Below are 21,564 nucleotides of genomic sequence, written 5' to 3'. Positions count from 1 at the left end.
AGGATAGATTCAAAGACATCCACGCCTAGGCACATAGTAAAAATGCTGAAAGCCAAAGACAAGGAGAAAATGTTGAAAGCAGCAAGAGAAAAATGACACATTACATACTAGGGAACTACTATAAGATTCACAGCGGACTTCTCATCAGAAACAGTGGAGAACACTGCATCACAACAGGAAGGCAGTGGGATGACCTATTCAAAGTGCTAAAAGAAAAAAATTACCAACCGAGCATCTTATATCCAGGAAAAGTCTTTCAAAAATGAGAAAAACAGGGCTTCCCTGGTGGCGCAGTGGTTGAGAATCTGCCTGCTAATGCAGGGGACACAGGTTCGAGCCCTGGTCTGGGAAGATCCCACATGCCACGGATCAACTAGGCCCGTGAGCCACAACTACTGAGCCTGCGCGTCTGGAGCCTGTGCTCCTCAACAAGAGAGGCAGCAACAGTGAGAGGCCCGCGCACCGCGATGAAGAGTGGCCCCCGCTCGCCGCAACTAGAGAAAGCCCTCGCACAGAAACACCCAACACAGCCAAAAATAAAATAAATAAATAAATTTATAAAAAAAAAAAAAATGAGAAAAACAGAGTTCTCTGCTAGCAGATGTACTTTACAGTAAATACTAAAGGGTATTTATATACTTCAGGCTGATACCAAGCAAACCCAGATGTAAATTTAAATCCACAAGAGAAAGCAAAGAGTAAAGGTAATTACATAATTATAAAAGAAAGTATAAGTGCATATTTCTTCTTCTTGCAACTGATTTAAAAAGTGATTGTTTAAAATATGCATATAATTGTATTGTTAGGCCTACAGTATATAGAAATGTATCTGACAGTAACAGCACAAAGGAGGTGGGTGGGATCAAAGTTGTACTGGAGTAAGGAAGTGATACCAGATGGTAACTCAGATCTGTAGGAACAAATGAAGAAAACCAGTAATGGTAGATAAGATAAATATAACAAGTTATAAATACATACTTGCTCTCCTTTCTTTTCTCAACTTCTTTAATAGGCATAACATATAAAGCAATAATTTTAACATTGTATTGTTGAATTTGTAACACATATAAACGTAATATGTATAACAATAAAAGCACAAAAGAGGAGAAGAGAAAATAGAGCTATATGGGTGTAAGGCTTCTGTATCTCACTGGAATTAGGTTGGTACAAATCTGAAGTAGATTCTGATAAGATGCATATGATAAGCCCTAGAGCAGCCATTAAGAAGATAACTCAAAACATAATGGAACATGCCATTACCAGGAAAAAATGTTACACTGGAAAATATTCACTTAATGCCAAAGAAAGCAACAAAGGAGAGTTAAGTTAACAAAAAAGACATTGAGACGTAAAGAAAACTAAAAGTAAAATGGCAGGCATAAATCCAACTATATCAATACTAACATTACCGTCAGTGAATTAAACAAAAACCAGAGATTGTCAAAATGATTTTTTTAGAAAGATCCAACTATATGCCACCTTTGGGAAACAGACTTTAGAGTCAAAGGTACAGTTAGGCTGAAAGTGAAAGGATGGAAAAAATACATCATGTAAACAGCAGCCATTGAGAAAGACTGTGGATGATCCCTGATGGGGTCCTTGAAACAGGACTTGTCCTAAAATCTAGCTTAGCAGAATGACTAGCAGGCCACCTATCACCAGACGTTCATAGAACTTAGTGAGATTATGGATGATGGTTTCTGATTACTTATGATCCCCAGGTGATTTTCGGAGTCAAGAGTACTTCAGTAAGTCACCCATGGCTACAATTTTAAGGACAGCCGAGTCTAACCCGGAGACTTGAGGTCTAAATAAAGAGTCAGAAGATCTGTTCTTTGACTTAGGCAGAGCATCTTGTGCTCCAGAGCATCTTGCTGTGACTAATGCTGGGGCCTGTCCTTGCTGGAAAAGGCTCAGCCTGCCAGATGGCAGGTAGATCGGGGAAGAGGCATTGATAGCATCCTTCTTCCCTCAACTCTGGTGATGGAGTTGCAGGGAACAGAGGTGGAAGACCATTGTGGCTAGTTAATTTGGGAGTCTGAAAATGAGTAGTTGCAATTTTCATTCTCAGCTCTTTTCATTTTTATTAAAGATTTCATTCATACTTGTGAAAAGCTCTGCCATGAAGGAGACTGTGGACCATGCTCTCGCACATCAGTTATTTCCTGCAGATGCTCTTTCAGAACAAAGGTAAATCCTACAGAATGCTAGAGTTGTTGCCCCCAATGCCTTTTACTTATTTGTTTGTTTGTTTGTTTGTTTATGGCTGCATTGGGTCTTCTTTGCTGTGCGCGGGCTTTCTCTAGTTGCGGCGAGCGGGGGCTGCTCTTCACTGTGGTGCACAGGCTTCTCGTTGCAGTGGCTTCTCTTATTGTGGAGCATGGGCTCTAAGCACATGGGCTTCAGTAGTTGTGGCGAGCGGGCTCTAGAGCTCAGGCTCAGTAGTTGTGGCACATGGGCTCAGTTGCTCCACGGCATGCGGGATCTTCCCTGACCAGGGCTCGAACCTGTGTCCCCTGCATTGGCAGGTGGATTCTTTTTTTTTTTTTTTTTTTTTTTTATTTATTTATTTTTGGCTGTGTTGGGTCCTGTCTCCGTGCGAGGGCCTTCTCCAGTTGCAGCGAGCAGAGGCCACTCTTCATCGCGGTGCGCGGGCCTCTCACCATCACGGCCCCTCCCATTGCGGAGCACAGGCTCCAGACGCGCGGGCTCAGTAGCCACGGCCCACGGACCCAGCCGCTCCGCGGCACGTGGGATCCTCCCAGACCAGGGCTCGAACCCGTGTCCCCTGCATTGGCAGGCAGACTCTCAACCACCGCGCCACCAGGGAAGCCCGGCAGGTGGATTCTTAACCACTGTGCCACTGGGGAAGCACCCAATGCCTTTTAAATTGGTGATTGTGGGAGGAAAGGAATCAAAATAACCTCAGGCTTATTCCTGTTAATACTGTGTATGATTCATTCAATCCAGCCAACGTATACTGACATCTGCTATGGACCAGTTGTAGGATAGGTATGAAGGGGTATGGCACGCAAGGCTCAGAGACCAGTAATAGGCTTAGGGCACATATACAAGTAGCTTGACCAAATACAAGTGTGATAATGCTAGATGCCAGAAGAGAAGAACAATAGCACCGTTGCAAGCAGTTAGCTCACTAAGTTAGAGGGAACACAGTCCACAAGATCGCCCTCACTTCTGAAACCCACTGCAAGAGTTCAGACAATTGCTGAATTAGAACAGTCCACATGACCACCCTCACCTCTGATACCAACTGCAATCCAGTGGTCCCCAAGGCTACCCTCAAGGTTTGATTATTTGCTAGAAGAACTCACAGAACTCATTGAAAACTGTTATACTCTTGATTACAATTTACTACAGGGAAAGGATACAGATTAAAATCAACCAAAGGAAGAAGCATGTAGGGCAGAATGCAAGAAAGTACCAAATACGAAGCTTCCAGTTGTCCTCTCCCCATGGAGTTGGAACAGCGCTACTTTCTCAGCACCAGTGTGTGATTGTATGCGTGGAGTATTGCCAACCAAGGAAGCTCACCCACCAGAGAGTGGGTGGTCAGTTTTTATTGGGGCTCCATCATGTAGGCATGGTTGACTGCCCATGTAGCTGATCTCAGCCTCCAGTCCCTCCAGAAGTCTACTAACACTGTGTGACCCAAAGCCCATGCCCTAAATCACATCATTGGTCTTTCGGTGTGGCCAGCCTGCACCCTAAATCATATTAGTCTGTCTGGTGACCCCAAGGCTCCAGGGAAACAATGACACTCCCATTAGGCATGATATTCCAAGATTATCTCCCAGAAGCCAATGGCAAAGGCCAGACCTCTCTTCAGATAGTGATAATTTTTCACTATACACCTGTTTTGTCAATCTCTGCTTTCTGCCTGGGACAAACTTCATTGGACTATGTATTATAAAAAGTCATCTTACCATTTTGGAATTAGTGCCCATTTCTGTGTCCGTAACCAGAAGAGGCAAGAAGCTTTCCTCTGAAGTCTTTAGGTAATCCAACTTGGGGAACATACTGAATGTTGATCTGTCCTGCTCTCTGACGTACTTCTGGTCATTTCAGTGCATATCGGCACCTGTCCCAGCAGAGCACAGGCCTGGGTAGAGACAGAATTCTGAGTAGTTGATTCTATTTGTTAAATACAGCCCAAGGTCTGGGTAGCAACTGACTTGCAAATGATTCTGAGGATATTGTCTATAAATTGGGAGCTAGCTTAATAGGTAAGCTTCAGAATTAAAGAAAAAATTGTCAAAGTAGTGCAACTTACATGTGACAAAAGTTGTGTGAGGTTGTGTGGGGTTTTTTTCCTGAATGAAATCACAGAATACATAGGACAGTAAAGGTATTTTGAATGTCAGGTACAGGACCATTTTATGCTTTGTAAATACCAGCTTGAAGACTGAGATACTCTGATTTAGTAATCATAAATTTAGTAGTGCCTAGAGGTGCTCTTTGTGACCAAGAATTACAAACAGGGTTGGGATACACAACTGTCAGTTTGTTTCTTTCTCCCCAACAATCCCTTTGTCTCTGTGCTTTTTTGCTTCTAATTCACTCTCTGTCCTCACTCCCCCTAATAGTGGATCCCATGGCAGTGAGTGTATTCTTGAAAAGCTATGTGTAAATTGAATTTTTTTGCAAATAAAAGTCATTCTAAAATTGCTGGAGGAGCTCACTATCAATATGAATTCTGTTAAACAATTTGACAAGTGAAAGATCTCTTTGAAACACTGATAATCACCCCATTGTTCAGCCAGATTTTTCCTGAAATATCTTTTGTAATGGAATGGGCTTTTCCAGGGAAGTGAGTTTTCTAGATAAATAAAAACTTATTTCTTAAAGCTTCAGAAGTTCTTCTCTTTTAATCACTTTGGTAAGAGTCTTTGAGAAATGTTTGCTCTATCTTGCTACCTATTAACAAAGAACCCTGTATTTAAGTTTTTATTGGTAATTCATATTTAGTATAGGGATTTATGGGAGTTCTGTCTCCCTGCAGGTGTACATACCACTCCAGCATGTCATTTCTTTTTCTTTTTCTTTTTTCTCAACTCCAAACAGCCTCATGTTGTGGGTGACTGGCGCCTGTCAGGGAGAGTCCCTTCCAGTTCCCTGGAATGAATGTGCTCCGGCAGCTAGCTGCTGGGCACTCAGGGAAGGGGCTGCCTCTGGCCAGGGTCGACCCGGCACGAGCACAGACCCCTAGGCTGGCTTCGTCAGAATTGTTACCGAACACAAGTTCATGCGCCTGACGCACAGTGAGGCCAAACGAATAAAACTTCGGGGTTTGGAGCAGAGAAGGGTTTATCGTAGGGCCAAGCAAGGAGAATGGTGGCTTGTGCTCAAAACCCCCAAACTCCCAGCATTTCCTGTGTACAATCCAGTGTTTGTATTAACTGGAGCACTCATTCAAGCAATTTCATGAGTCACTTTTGCTTTGTATCTCTAGAGAACATATGGGGAATTTTTTCATGTCATAGAACCGAGCCAACTCATTGATTTACCGAAAACATTTTTCTAGCTAAGAAGCTTCAATTTCTTAGACATCTTCACGTCTGTTATCAACTCCAGCAGCTGCCCCCCTTTTTCAGGGTCATTTTCACTGAGAAGAAATGTTTTTATCATTTTGCTTTTTTCTGAGTACATAGCAACCTGTCCATGACATCAAAGCCAAATTCGGATGTAGATGCTGGGCAGCCAGCCAGCCTCACTCTCTATCAAGTGACTGACTCGCCCTTCACACAGCAGCCTCCCCACACATGTTATTCAGGAACATGTATCAGCAAAATTACATGTGATAGACCTTTGAGGCCATTCACACATGATTGAAACCAGGGTAGCAAAACTTTGAGTGGCAAAGGACTTCTGTATTCCACTCTGCTACAGTTCAGCTGCTTGCCAGGGATACTCTTGAGTGTGTAGAGCTGTTTGACCCTGCATCAGATGGTACTGATTGTTACATATTTTCAATTCTTGTATCTGCTTTTTATGGCTTTTTCTGTCTGTACCCTTGCCAGACAGTTATTTCTCTTTGCCTTGCATACTTTAGCAGTTGATCCTTCTTTCCATTCAGATTTTATAATACGTAATCTGCTGTGAGTTTGGAGGTCAGACCACAAAGAATGTTATATTTGCATGAAAAGTCATTAGATCTGGCGCTCTGTTGTGAGTAAAGCTTACAGGGACTGGGTAGACGTAGCTCCAGATAGGTGAAGTTGGTGAATAAGTGACTGCCAGAGAAGTACTGGGTATTTGGGATATGCATGTTACATTTAGCATTATACTGCAGTTATGTTGTTTCATTTATTCCTAAAGTAGTTACTATTCCCTTTTCTTTCTCCATAGGAGCTTCCGTGTACCAGTCTCAAAAGCGAAGGTATGACTGGGAAGGGGCATGAGGTAACTTTCTGGGGTGAAGGTAATTTTTTACATCTTGACAGGGGGATGGGTTATGTGTTTGTCAGAATTCAGTGAAGGTACTTTGTGCATTTAACTGTATGTAACTTTTACCTCAAAAGAAAAAAAAAATGAACCATAAACTGAATTCTAGTTAATGAAATGCTGTAAAATACTAGGGAAGTGTATTCATGTATGCAGCTTACTTTGAAAAGCATCCAAAATTAAGATAAACCGATAGTTGGATGGAAGAATAGAGAGTTATGAGAAAAAGCAACTACTGGTAGAGGCTAAGTAGTGGGCGTATATAGGTGTTCACTATAAACTCGTTTCAACTTTTTTATATGTTTGAAATTTTTCATAATAAAATGTTGGTATGGGAAGGGAAGGTAAATAATATCTAATGAAACAAACTTTGTAAAAACTGACTCTGATGCTTGATTCCCTTATGGCTTGATAGGACTGTTGGATACCTAGAACAGGGGCACTCAGCCAGCAGCCTTCTTAACCTTTAGGCCTAGAATATTGTTTCTTCCTTTGTCCTTGATCCTGATACTCCACTTTATTATGGTTCTGTCCTTGTTTTACCAACCGTCACATAGTCTTTGTTTAAACCACCTTAAAACTGTTTTGGAAAAGTGATAGAAGATAAACTTATACAAAATAAAAGCTCTTATTTTGGTCAGAAAGAAAGCTGTATTGGTTAAGGTGCTTCTGGCTACAGGTATCAAAAAACCCAAGGAAAAATGACTTTAGCTCTAAGGAGGTTTACTTTCTCTCATAACAGGAAGTCTGGAGGCAGAACAAGTCCAAGGTTGGTTAATTACAAACCCAGTGATTCTAGGACTCCAGTCCAACTTCCTGTGATTTTCTTGGATTTCCCCTCATGGGTATAAGTTAGCTACAGCAATTTCACGCATTGAGTCATCTCCCAGCAACACCTAAAGAAAAGGAGAGATTCTTCTCTTCCTTCTTGAGAGCAAGGAAGACAGTCCTGAAAGACCCTCAGTATGCTTTTAATCACATGTTCCTGCCCAAACCCTTCACTAACAAGGGGAATGGAATTACCATGACAGGCTACGCTATTCAGCATTCACTCCTGTAATGGGGGAACATGTGGGGGCCCAATTTCTGAACAAAATTAAGGATCTGTTAGCCTGAGGAAGGTGGAGAATGGCTGAATATCTGCTTCAAATATGTGAATATTTGACATAACCAGAAATATCTTCCTCAAAACCACAGTCAAAATTTTGGTAATTAAAAAATATAATTTGAAAGACTTACTATATTAATACATAATTTTTAATAATTAAAAAATTAATAAAATAATATAAAGTAAAAAGTAGAAATACACCCTCACCCCATTTTCCCCTCCTAGTTCCATTCCCCTGATAAAACCACATCATTAGTTTGTTGGGTGTGGGTCCAGATCTTTTTCTATATTCATACAGGTGTATACATGTGCTGGTATGGTTCTTACTAAACATACTGTCTGGAACTTGTTTTTTTCCCCTAAGTAATATATCAAAGACATTTTTCCATGTCAGTGTGTATAGCTCTCCCTCTTGAGAACATTCTTTATGTGGATATGCCATAGTATAGTTCACCATTGCTCTTTTGTTGGTCATTTAGGTTGTCTCCAATTTTTCCCCATTATAGATAGCGCTGTAACCATCTTGTTACATTTTTAGCTTATGATGAAAATTTTCAATCATATGTGAAAGTAGAGAGACTAGTATAGTGAATCCCTATGTACCTATCACCAGTCATCAACAGTTATCAGCATTTTGCCCATCTTCTTTCTTCATCCATCCCTCTCTTTCCTATTTTTAATTTTCACTGAAGTACTTTGAAAACAAATCCCAAACGTTATTTCACCCATAAACACTTCAGCGCCTTCAGCACCTTTACTGAGATAATATTCACAGAACATACAATGAAACATATTTTTGTTTTGTTTTGTTTTTTCTTTTTTTTAATAAATTTATTTACTTTTTGGCTGCGTTGTGTCTTCGTTGCTGTGCGCGGGCTTTCTCTAGTTGCGGCGAGTGGGGGCTACCCTTTGTTGTGGTGCGCAGGCTTCTCACTGTGGTGGCCTCTCTTTGTTGCAGAGCACAGGCTCTAGGCACACACGCTGCAGTAGTTGTGGCATGCGGGCTCACTAGTTGTGGCTTGCGGGCTCTAGAGCACAGGCTCAGCAGTTGTGGCACACAGGCTTAGTTGCTCCGCGGCATGTGGGGTCCTCCCAGACCAGGGCTCAAACCCGTGTCCCCTGCATTGGCAGGCGGATTCCCAACCACTGCACCACCAGGGAAGTCCCCAGTGAAACATTTTAAAGTGTACAATTCAGTGACATTTAGTACCTTCACAGTGTTTTAAAACCATCACCTCTATCAATTCTAAAATGGGTTCATCATCCCAAAAGGAAACCCTTTGTTTACTAAGTTTTCATTCCCCACTCACCCCTCCCCACCAGCCCTGGCCACCACTAATCTGCTTCCTGTCTCTGTGGATTTAATTATTCTGAGTATTTCATATAAATGAAGTCATATAATATGTAACCTTTTGTCTCTGGCTTCTTTCATTTAGCATGTTTTTAAGGTTCATCCACCTTGTAGCATGCATCAGTACTTCATTCCTCTTTATGACTGAATAATATTCTGTTGTATATATATACCACAGTTTGTTTATCCATTCATCTGTTGATGGACATTTGGTTTGTTTCCTTCTTTTGACTATTGCAACTAGTGCTGCTATGAACATTTGTACACAAGCTTTTATCTGAGAACCTGTTGTAAATTCTTTTGGTTATGTACCTAGAAATGGAATTGCTGGATTATATGTTGGTTATGGGTAGAATTTTTTTTAAAAGAACTGCCACATTGTTTTCTATAGTAGCTACACTATTTTACAGTCCCACCAGTAATGTATGAGGGTTTCATTTTCTCCACATCCTCTCCAACACTTGTTATTTTCTGTTTTTTATTACTACTATTATTATTATTACTGTTATTGCCATCCTCAGTGGGTATGAAATGATAAATCATTGTGGTTTTGATTTGCATTCCCTAATAACTAATGATGGGCATTTTTTCATGTACTTGGCCATTTGTATATCTTCTTTTGGAAAAGTCTATTCCTTTACCATTTTTTAATTGGGTTGTCTTTTTGTTATTGAGTTGAAAGAGTTCTTTATATATTTTGAATCCTAGACACTTATGAGATAACTGATCTGCAAATATTTTCTCCCATTATGTTGTTGTCTTTTCTTGATGGTGTCCTTTGATGCACAAAAGCTTTTAATTTTGATCAAATTTATTTTTCTTTTGTTGCTTGTGCTTTTGGTGTCCTAGCTACTTTTGAAAGTGTATCTGTAGGAAGCATTACTTAAAATGGAATTACCACTTAAATTTTTGATAGATACATATGTACTCCAAAAGTTTATTCTCCCATCCACTAAGTGTATGTGCCTTTTTCTCCACACCTTCACCTGTTCCATACATTAATCAGTCTTCCTATTTCCTTTTCTTCTTAAAAAAAATTTTTATTTATTTATTTTTTGGCTGTGTTGGGTCTTTGTTGCTACGCACGGGCCTTCTCTAGTTGAGGTGAGCGGGGGCTACTCTTCGTTGCAGTGCGCGGGCTTCTCTTGTGGAGCACGGTCTCTAGGCGTGTGGGCTTCAGTAGTTGTGGCACACAGGCTCAGTAGTTGTGGCGCAGGGGCTTAGTCGCTCCGCAGCATGTGGGATCTTCCCGGACCAGGGCTCGAACCCGTGTCCCCTGCATTGGCAGGCAGGTTCTTAACCCCTGCACCACCAGGGAAACCCCCTCTTCTTCCAGTTTTATTGAGATATAATTGACATATAGCACTGTATAAGCTTAAAGTGTACAGCATAATAATTTTTTGTTTGTTTTTAACATCTTTATTGGGGTATAATTGCTTTACCATGGTTTGTTAGTTTCTGCTTTATAACAAAGTGAATCAGCTATACATATACATATATCCCCATATCTCCTCCCTCTTGTGTCTCCCTCCCACCCTCCCTATCCCACCCCTCTCAGTGGTCACAAAGCACCGAGCTGATCTCCCTGTGCTATGCAACTGCTTCCCACTAGCTATCTGTTTTACATTTGGTAGTGTATATATGTCCATGCCACTCTCTCACTTCGTTCCAGCTTACCCTTCCCCCTCCCCATGTCCTCAAGTCCTTTCTCTATGTCTGCGTCTTTATTCCTGTCCCAGCATAATAATTTGACTTACATACATCATGAAATGATTATTGCAATAAGTTTAGTGAACATTCATCATCTCATATAGATGGAAAATGAAAGAAATAGAAAAAAAGTTTTTGTCTGTGATGAGAACTCTTACTTCACTCTCTTAACAACTTTCGTATATAACACACAGCAATGTTAATTATATTTATCATGTGGTACATTATATCCCTAATACTTATTTATCTGATAACTGGAAGTTTGTGCCATTTGACTGCCTTCATCCACTTCCCCCTCTACCCACCCCCCCCACCTCCGATAACCACAAATATGATCTCCTTTTTTATGAATTTGTCTGTTTTTGAAGTATAATTGACCTACAACACTATGTTAGTTCCTGTTACACAGCATAGTGTTCTTTTCTATACATTTCAAAATGAGCACCACAATAAGTCTAGTTACATTATGTTGCCATACAAAGATATTATTTAGTTATTGACTATATTCCCCACACTGCATTTCATACCCGTGAATCATTGGTTTTGCAACTGGAAGTTTGTACCTCTCACCTATTTTTTCCCCTCACCCCCCTCTCCTCTGGCAACCACCTGTTTGTTCTCTGTATCACAATGCTGTTTCTGTTTTGTTATGTTTGTTCATTTGTTTTGTTTCTTAGATTCCACATATAAGTGAAATCATACAGTATTTGTCTTTCTCTGTCTGTCTTATTTCTCTTAGCAGAATATCCTCTAGGCCCATCCATGTTGTCACAAATGGCAAGATTTCTTTTCTTTTTTTAATGGCTGAGTAATATTCCATTGTATATATTCCACATCTTCTTTATCCATTCATCTATCAGTGGGCACTTGGGTAGTCTTCCTATTTTCTTTTCTGTTTTTTGACTGGCAAGTGAAAAGTGATATTTAAGTAGTATGCATTTTCACCATAACTAATTTATTTACATTATTACGTTTGTATTTTTTCAGCCTGTAGTCACACAAATATTTGTTGAATGAATGTTCATATCCTCTGACTTTGTTTTCTTCTTAACTGTTCATAGCAGATGCTACATTTATGTGTGACAAGAGGTGTAACAAGAAACGGTTATGTGGACGGCATAAATGTAATGAGATATGCTGTGTGGTAAGTGGACCTATCATTAGGCACTATCAGATTGCATTCATCTAGGGACTAGGCTTCTGGAAGCCTCAGCCATCTAGAATGCAGCCCAGATTCGGAAATCACTGGGAGAGGCCCCTGAGCAGCAGTCACAATGCTGCCCAGAGAGAGACTGGTCCTTTTTAGGTCTCAGCCAGGTCAAGAAGTCAGCTGATGGCAACATGGAGGAAGGGAAAGAAGAAAGACAGAAGGCCTCAGGCCCCAGAGCTCAAGACCACTGGATGAGCATGTAGTCATCTGCAGGAGACTGTATGCTGTCCCAGCCCATAGACTGGCTTGGCCTTAGCAACTCAGGCTTCAAGTTTCATGTATTCCATGGGTCAGATCAGTAGGCAAAATGAGTGTGGCTTTTTTTTTTTTTTTTCCAGAAGAGAGGCCTCCATTCTTGGATATTCTTTTTTTTTGGGCTGCGTCGGGTTTTAGTTGTGGCACGTGGGTTCTTTGTTGAGGCATGCAGGATCTTTTTGTTGCAGCACACGGACTTCTCTCTAGTCGTGGCATGCAGGTTTTCTCTCTCTAGTTGTGGCGCACAGGTTCCAGAGCTTGTGGGCTCTGTAGTTTGCAGCACATGGGCTCTCTAGTTGAGGTGCACGAGCTCAGTAGTTGTGGCACATGGGCTTAGTTGCCCCCGCGGCATGTGGGATCTTATTTCCCCAACCAGGGATCGAACCCGCGTCCCCTGCATTGGAAGGAGGATTCTTTACCACTGGACCACCAGGGAAGTCCCAAGTGTGGCATTTTTTAAAGAACAAGTTTCAGTTATCTGAAATACTCACTTCTGTGGAACTAAATAAAGGAAGCACTACCTGGCAGTGGGTACTGTGTTATCGTGTGTGTGTGTGTGTGTGTGTGTAAACAAGGTAACACAGTACCAATAGTAAAGTAGTACATATATACACACACATATATAATACACAATTGTTATTTTTAGCATTTATATTGACAGTGTGAAGAGTGATGAAATTGTTCTGTGTATCAAGACTTACTTATAAACCAGTGTTTGAAAGCTTAAAGACTTCCTCTTATCACTGAATATTTCAAACATATATAAAAGCAGAGAGACAAGTATGAGTCCCATATGCCCAACATCTAGCTTCAGTAGTGATCAGGTCATGACTAATCTTGTTTCATTCACATCCCCACCTACTCCTCCTCCTTTGATTATTTTGAAGCTAATTCCAGATAATCATGCGATCTATAATTGTGGAGAGCTTCTTTATTAATCTTGTTTATGGAAAATATAAAATGGAGATAATTTTGTAAACATATACAGATCTCTCAGGAATTCCCTGGCAGTCCAGCAGTTAGGACTCCACGCTTCCAGTGCCGGAGGCACAGGTTCGATGCCTGGTCGGGGAACTAAGATCCTGCATGCAATCAATCAGTCAATCAGTATCTCTCCTCCTAGGATAAGGAGCACAAGTGTCCTTTGATTTGTGGGAGGAAACTCCGCTGTGGCCTTCATAGATGTGAAGAACCTTGTCATCGTGGGAACTGCCAAACATGCTGGCAAGCTAGTGAGTGTCTTCACTGTATACTTTATTATTTAGAGTTTTCTAGAAAGTTTAAATGATATATTCTGAGTGATTGATTTTCTTAGGTTGGTATGGATTACTGAATTAATAAGCCTTAGTATTTCAGATATATTGAGACTTTTAAAAGAGGGTATTAAATCATTTATTGATTACACATGATAATGGATGATACACAAGCCTCATTCCCATCTATAACTTTATCTGGTACCATAATTCAGTTTAGATATATTGCATAGGATGTGCCAACAATCATTAATAACCAGAAAACTTCGTAACTTTGCTTGGGTGACCCTTTTAACGGTGAACTCCAGGTCACAACACAGTAACTGTCAGTTCAGCTGAAGACAATGGCTTCTCCACCCAAGCGGGTTGTAAATAAATTTCGAATGGGCCCTGGCATCACCCTGAAGGAATTCTAACTTCACATTGTTGGGGTGAAGTTCACCAAAATGGCTTCAGAGTAGACTAACTTTACACAGCACATTTTTTAAAAAAACACATTTATTCAGCTTCATGAGTGGACTATTACATTTAGCAATCAGCAACATGGGTGCAAAAAAGGAATCTACATTAAAACCTTTTGTTGGAATGCTTTACACTTTCTACAGAACAGAAACTAAAATAACTTGTTATACAATTAGTCACAAATACAGTCCTCAAGTTTTTTTGCCCATACACATGAGTATTGTCCAAAACATGTCTTCTTTGTAGCAGCTAGGCCCTGCCAGTGCTGTGCTTGGCCGAGTTCACAAATCAGTTGTAACCTGTAGCTCCCCTGTCACTTCCCTGGCTCTCCTCTCCTGCTAAGCTTTGTTTCCTGGCAGTCATTAAAACCTTCTGCCACTGCCATAGCTACTGCTGCTGCTGGAACTACCAGAGCCACCTTGGTTTTGTGGTTTGGCAAAGTATTGGCCTCCACCACCATAGGGGCCAGAACTTCTGCCTCCAAAGTTTCCTCCTTTCATGGGTCCAAAATTTGAAGATTGATTGTTGTAATTGCCCAAATCATTGTAGCTTCTGCCACCTCCAAAATGGCTTCCGTCATTACCAAATCCATGACTGCCATCCCCACTGCCACCATATCCCCCGCCACCACGGCTGCCACCAAAGGCGTCTCGACCACTGACGTTCCCTCCACGACCAGAGTTGTCATTCCCACCAAAACCCCCTCCGTGACCACCACCAGTTTCCAGAACCACTTCGACCTCTTTGGCTGGATGAAGCGCTAGCCTTCTCTTGCTTAGATAGGGCTTTCCTGACTTCACAGTTGTGGCCGTTCACTGTGTGATATTTCTGAATGACAGTCTTGTCTGCGGAGTCATGGTCATCAAAGGTTACGAAAGCAAAGCCTCTGTTTTTGCCACTGCCTCAGTCAGTCATGATTTCAATCACTTCAGTTTTCCCACACTGTTCAAAATAATCTCTTAGGTGATGTTCTTCAGTGTCTTCTTTAATGCCACCAACAAAAATCTTTTTCACGGTTAAGTGGGCGCCAGGTCTTTGAGAATCTTCTCTTGAGATGGCCCTCTTTGGTTCTCCAACTCTTCCATCCACCTCATGTGGCCTCACATCCATGGCCGCATCCACCTCCTCTGCAATGGCATGTGTGACAAACCCGAAGCCTCTGGAGCGCCTGGTGTTTGGACCCCTCGTTACCACACTGTGAGCGCTGCCTGCTGCTCAGGTGGCTCCTCAGACTCTCATCGGTTGTTTCAAAGCTCAAACATCTGATGAGGAGCTTCCGCAGCTGTTCAGGCTCTTTGGGAGACTGACTTAGACACGACGGCAGTAGAGGTGGGAGGCTTCCACAATTGCTTACTCGGCAGCATCCACAGGCAGAAAAAGCTATTGAGACTTTTAAAGAAGTTATTCCTCTGTTGTCCCTGAATGTATGAAACTTGGGATGTAAGCAGTGATCCTAAGATGGGGTTTGCTTGTGTTACAATATTAAAAACTCACGTTCATTAATATACTACCAATCCCATCAGAAAACTCTGGGGAAAAGTATTAGGAAGTTGTCAAGCTCATAGTGATAAATGCATATTTTCCAAAATTCTGTTTTCACTTGAAAGCTTGAATGTTATCGTTGGCAGCAAAGTCAGTTTTCTTAAAGTGATGGTCTCACTGTTAATTTTTGATAAATGTCTGCCAAAATACCCAAGTCTGAATAATCATAGTTTGTCAGTCACTTTTTCAAGTAAAACGGTGTGTTATGAAAAAAGAAGTTAATTCAACAATTCAGCTCACGACTCAGAAAATTGCAGTTCTTTAGGATGACCAGAGGTCAGACAGCCGTCCATATCTGAGGGTTCCACATCCATGGATTCCACATCCATAGATTCGACCAACCGTGGGTTGAAAATGTTCAACGGGAAAAATTCTGGAAAGTTCCAAAAGCAAAACTTGAATTTGTTTTTTGCTGGCAACTATTTATATAGCATTTACATTGCATTGGGTGTTATTAGTAACCTAGAGATGATGTAAAGTATATAGGAGGATGTGCATAGGTTGTATGCAAATACTACAGCATATTATATAAGGGACTTGAGCATTCTTAGATTTTGGTACCCATGGGGGTTCTGGAACCAGTCCCTCCCTGCCAGAATACTGAGGGACAACTGTATTTTTGTGTGCAACAAAAGTGCTTGAAGCAGATACCCTATTTTGTTCCACAGAATATTAGAAAGACATGTATTTAAGGGTCAAGATTTTTTTTTACTTCTTCATCAAGGACTTTCTTAAGTGAAATTGTCATTTTTTATCTACTCTAAGTACGTGGCAGTGAAAAATACAACGGTTACAGTTTGGCACTACTGCCTTATTTGCACTAATGCCCTGGCAGTATTACCAGCTGTTGCTTTTTCACCATCAATGCAAATGTCAACATAGTATATGTTGCAAATAGTATCTAAGTATTATTATGAAAATAATTTTGACCTTGTGGACTCCCTGAAAGGATCAGGGAGTCCTAGGGGTCAACGGAGCACTCTTTGAGAACTGCTACATTAAAAGATTAGCCTAGAGCAGGGTTTCCCAACATACCTTCTGTGGAATACTAGGCCTACCATATTTCAAAAAGGAGTTAAGTGCTTTGTTATAAATCACACACATGGAGTTCCGTAGAAACAAGTTATGTAGCCTCTTACTCTTTCCCTAGCTGTTTCACATATATTAGCCCACCCCCCACAATAAACTTTTGAGTGGACAGGTCAAAGTTTGGTATCCCCATTTGACCAAAAGGAAGCAATCTCAGACTCGTTAAGTTACCTGCCCACAGTCACTGCACAAGTGAGAAGTAGGTCCAGGACTAGAAGCCTAAGTCTCCTGCTATATTTACAGGGCTCCTTCCACCATGTTATATAGCCTCTGAAGAGTTTTCTGGAGAGTGCTGACTGGAGAAGAGCAGTGGGAAGAGGAATCCTGGAGGGCCTCGGCTTTCTGACTCTTGGTCCCTAGTTGAGAACCATGGCCAAAGACCCAGCCTCTACCAAGGACCAGGATTGAAGAACTAGCTCCCCTTTGGGTCTAAGGGTTAGGAGAGCTCTTAACAAAGTGGGCCACTTGTTGGAGGCCCCATGTGAATTCTCATTTTGATTGGGCTTGTGAACTGTGCCTAGTGAACTCAGATGTAGCTCTCGGCTTCATCTCAACTTCATATTTTTATCATGATAGATGTCAGTTATACTTATAAGAATTTTTTTTAATGGCTTCAGTGGCTCTCTGAGGTTTATATTCAAAAGCATATTTTTCTGTGTTTGTTAACTACCTGTGTCTTTCATAGTCTCTATCCATTTTCCTAACCAAAAAGTTAAAAAAAAAAAAAAAGAATCTGTTTTTTTAGTGGAAGTCTCCTGTTCTGTCAAAAGAGATGGTCTGTAGATCTTTTGTTTATAAAATACATGTAAAAATGTCTTGGGATACTCATGAACTTAAAGTTTGTTGCAAGTAAAAATTGAACACTTTGCCAGCAGCTCAACTTTAATTAAATAAAAACCTTTTTAAAAAGAACAGCCCCCCAAAAAATTCTCCTTTAAAAACAGAAGCCAAAAAAAAAATGTGTGTAATTATCTTGTGCACATTTCAAATTCATGAAGGGTTGTTTTGTTTCACCTGCTGCTTCACCAGGTTTTGATGAATTAACCTGCCACTGTGGTGCGTCAGTGATCTACCCTCCAGTTCCCTGTGGTACCAGGCCCCCTGAGTGTACCCAGACCTGTGCCAGAGTCCATGAATGTGACCATCCAGGTGGGTCCTGTCTCCTTGCCTCCACACCTCACAGCCTGCTCGCACTGTGTCATTTAGGATGTTGCATGATGGTCTTCACTGCTCTGAGGTTACACTGTGGTAGCCCCTCCTTGTTCCCTGTGCTCAGGGGCTGCTTCTGTGAAGATGGGTCTGAGATCTGGGCCACAGCTGGGAATCACAGTGCCTTCCAGTGCTTTACTCTGTGGATGTCAAACACACCCAAAGGGTTGGGAGAATCTTTAGCTGGTCTGGTCTTCTTTCTTTGTGGCCTCCACTTCTGGTGCATATTTCAAAGTTAAGCATCTTTTTGTAAAGTTAGAAGTAATTCGGTTTTGTTGTTGTTGTAGACGCAATATATGTTTATTACATAAAAAGGAAGAGAGAAAGAAAGAAAATAGAGATAAAGTCAAAAGATTGAAATTAAATCATCTCTCATGTCACCTTTTAGGAATTACGCTCTAGTGTATATTTTTCAGGGCCTTTTTCCATGGGCAAAAATATATATTTGCATTTTTTTCCCTAAAATAAAAGTGAGATCCTAATGAATTTATTTTAACTAGATATTTTTCCCTCTTATTATTGTAATTTTAATCTATCTCTTTATCAGTGAATATTTTTCTAGATGGTAGTGGAGTGTCCTGTTACATGGATGGGCCACAACTGATTCAGTCAGTTTCATGTTGCTGGACATTTGTTTCCAGTTTTTCTGTGATAGACTGCTGTAGGCACCAGGTAAATAGCTACTTGACGTCACCCATTTTCTGTCCAGTCTAGTCACTGGCTTCCTCTAGGACCATATTGGCCCTATCATTTCATTTTACCAAGTCCCAGAGGCAAACCTGATATAATTTAAGTCACTGGATTTGATACTTACAGTAAATCTGGCCATATGATTTAGTCTGACAAATAGACAAGCAGTTCTCAATTTTTTAAGTTAATAGAGTGAAAAAGAATTAAGTAAATTCCTCATGAAGTGAAAAGTCCCTCCTTTCCTGGAGACCTTAAGGCAGCCCTCCCAGCTTAGTTTGCAAGCCCTTGCTATGGTGTTCACACCAGCATGAAGTTAATGTCCAAACAGATGTCACCCACTCGCTTGTACTCACTTCCTTTATAGTCACTTGCAGATGTTACAAATGAAGTCCAAATCCTGCTGATTGATGTCCATAGTGAGGACTTAACTATTTGTGAGTTGTTTTGTTTTAGCCTGCTTTCATTCAGCATTCACTTAACTTTTCTTGAGTGTTTCTTGTGTATCCAGCACGGTGTCAGACATAGAGGGAGGTTCGGAGGAAGGAAAAATAGCCCATGACCTTGAGGTTGTTCTGTTGTTTCTGAGAGGAAGAAGATGGTAGTTGAAAACATTTGACACAACCAGCCAATACATGAAGAAGGGCCAGATAGCATGGCAGCAAGCCATCTGTGTAAGAACTAAGACGTCAGGGAGAGCAAGAGCGCTCAGGGCAGGGTGTGGTCAGCCAAGGAAGGCTTTGTTGTAGGAGATGAGTTTGAATGAACTGCCTCTTCCAGGCAGTAAGGAAATTGAAAGGAGTCAGAGGAAGCATGTTAGATGAGATAACAAAGATGTCTGAACAAAAGGGAGCAGTTGCTGTGTAAGGTAGGACCAAAAGAATGACTGAGTAATGTGGACAGACCATGTGGCAGTGCCACAGGAGACAGAGTAGAAAAACTGCCTCCTACTCTGCTTCTGTGCCTCTCGCCCCTCGGTTGGGTTTCTCTTTCTCACTCATGTTCATCTTTCAACACTTTAATATAAAGCCAACTACTTTTACTTTCCAGTGACCATTTTAAAAAGTACTCAGCTCTGAAATTTAAAAGTTCCATGTCATATACCATTATAATATGTGTAGTAGTCTATGTTTAAACATTATTCCTAATTTTAAACATTACTCCTAATTTTACCTTTCTCTTTCTACAGTGTATCATTCTTGTCATAGTGAGGACAAGTGTCCCCCTTGTACTTTTCTAACTCAGAAGTGGTGCATGGGCAAACATGAGGTAAGTTTTCTCTCTCAAGTGTTCATTGTTCCAACCAGAGATTTATGATTGGATTTCGTTTAGAGTGTTAGCCTCATTGTTTCTCAAAATAAATATACTCCAAGAAGCAGAGATTTGCTGTTGCCACTGTTTTTCTTTTCTTTTTCTTTTCATTAAGGTATAGTTTGCATAAAATGAAATGTACCCTTTTTAGTGTACAAGTATATGAGTTTTGACAAAAGCATTCGTACAGTCACGTAACCACCACCACAGTCAAGATGTGAGCATTCATTCACCCCCAAACATTCCTTTGGGCCACTTCATAGTTACTCTCCCCTTACCTCCAGGCCCTGGCAACCAATGATCTGTTGTCTGCCCCTGTAGTTTTGCCTTTTCAGAATATCACATAAATGGAATCATACAGTAGGTAGCATTCTGAATCTATTCTGCTCTCATCTTTATTTTATTTATTTATTTTTTTAAATTTATTTATTTGGCTGCTTCATTGCTGTGCGCGGGCTTCTCGTTGCGGTGGCTTTCTCTAATTGCGGTGAGAGTAGGGGCTACTCTTCGTTGCGGTGCGCGGGCTTCTCATTGCGGTGGCTTCTCTTGTTGCGGAACATGGGCTCTAGGCTCACGGGCTTCGGTAGTTGTGGCGTGCGGGCTCAGTGGTCGTGGCTCGTGGGCTCTAAAGTGCAGGCTCAGTAGTTGTGGCACACAGGCTTAGTTGCCCCGCGGCATGTGGGATCTTCCTGGACCAGGGCTCAAACCCGCCGTGTCCCCTGCATTGGCAGGCAGATTCTTAACCACTGTACCACCAGGGAAGTCCCTGCTCTCATTTTTAATCTGGTTACAATCAAATGAAACTCAGCCAGTTGGCCTTGAGAGCATGAGCCGTGTTCAGAGACAACTTCTAGGTTAGCCAGCATGGGGAGGGGTTGCTAGTCTGGGGAAAGGTGTTACAGTGAGAATGTCCCAAGAGTGAGAGTGGGCTCTCCACCAGTTGCCACCATTCCTTCTCTCTACTCCCTAAGCAGCTTTCCATCCTGACTGATCGGCCATACACCTTCCTCCAGGCTAATCGCTGCCATTACCATGAAGGACTTTCATCCTTATTCTTAGTTTCTAAGCTATATTTGGCACCGCTGACTACAGACACTTTGAAACACTTGAAAAAGATTTGTTTATTTTAAAAATGCATATTCATTGTAGACAATTAAGATAATACAGTTTTGCTATGCAGAAAGAAATACTCTTAACATCCTGGTGTATAGACTTCCAGGCATGTGTGATACACTCTTTCCCCTACTCTATGAAGATTATACTGTTTTGTAACCTGCTTTTTTTACTTTGTAACATGTTGGCCAACATTTCTTGAAACTCCTGACAACTATGACAATATGCTTTCAGTATTCTTATCTTTTTTTTTTTTTTTTTTTTTTTTTTTGCGATACGCGGGCCTCTCACTGTTGTGGCCTCTCCCGTTGCGGAGCACAGGCTCCAGACACGCAGGCTCAGCGGCCATGGCTCACGGGCCCAGCCGCTCCGCGGCATGTGGGATCCTCCCGGACCAGGGCACGAACCTGTGTCCCCTGCATTGGCAGGCGGACTCTCAACCACTGCGCCACCAGGGAAGCCCCGGTATTCTTATCTTGATGGACATATTTTTCTCCACTTATTTCCTGTCAGTGGTTCTCAAGTCATAATCCTTGGTATCTATTCTTCCTCTAAAAATCTCACTTCCTCTGAGAGTAACCATTCTAAGACGTCCATGTGTCATCTTTGTGTTGCTGGATTTCAGTCAACAAATACTTACTGCGTACCTGCTATGTACTAGGTAACAGGCTAGGTTTGGGTGATTCAGAAATGAACAAGACAGGTGCCGCCCCTGCCCTTGTGGAGCCTTTATTCTGAGGTGGGAAGCAGACGTGTAAACAGTCGATTATAAGTACAGTAGTGTATGGGACTTCCCTAGTGG

The 21,564-nt window shown here is 41.4% G+C and overlaps 1 protein-coding gene and 1 pseudogene across 4 annotated transcripts in view; one reads left to right on the top strand and one right to left on the bottom strand.

Moving 5' to 3' along the window:
- Positions 1 to 21,564, top strand: part of NFX1 (nuclear transcription factor, X-box binding 1) — a 79,841-nt gene that overhangs the window by 43,010 nt on the left and 15,267 nt on the right. For 2 of the 4 annotated variants that reach the window (XM_060101821.1, XM_060101820.1), the window contains exons 10-16: positions 2,093 to 2,190; positions 6,367 to 6,397; positions 7,205 to 7,231; positions 11,693 to 11,775; positions 13,220 to 13,328; positions 17,472 to 17,591; positions 19,528 to 19,607. In XM_060101821.1, coding sequence (XP_059957804.1) covers positions 2,093 to 2,190; positions 6,367 to 6,397; positions 7,205 to 7,231; positions 11,693 to 11,775; positions 13,220 to 13,328; positions 17,472 to 17,591; positions 19,528 to 19,607 — 548 coding nt within the window. The remainder of the gene's footprint in view (positions 1 to 2,092; positions 2,191 to 6,366; positions 6,398 to 7,204; positions 7,232 to 11,692; positions 11,776 to 13,219; positions 13,329 to 17,471; positions 17,592 to 19,527; positions 19,608 to 21,564) is intronic. The other 2 variants (XM_060101822.1, XM_060101823.1) reach the window with 2 other exon arrangements.
- Positions 14,126 to 15,682, bottom strand: LOC132492324 (heterogeneous nuclear ribonucleoprotein A1-like 3; annotated as a pseudogene).

The sequence above is a fragment of the Mesoplodon densirostris genome, chromosome 6 (genome assembly GCF_025265405.1).
Source record: "Mesoplodon densirostris isolate mMesDen1 chromosome 6, mMesDen1 primary haplotype, whole genome shotgun sequence".
NCBI lineage: Eukaryota > Metazoa > Chordata > Mammalia > Artiodactyla > Ziphiidae > Mesoplodon > Mesoplodon densirostris.
Note: the sequence above shows the minus strand (reverse complement) of the source record. Positions and strands in the feature narration are given on the sequence as shown.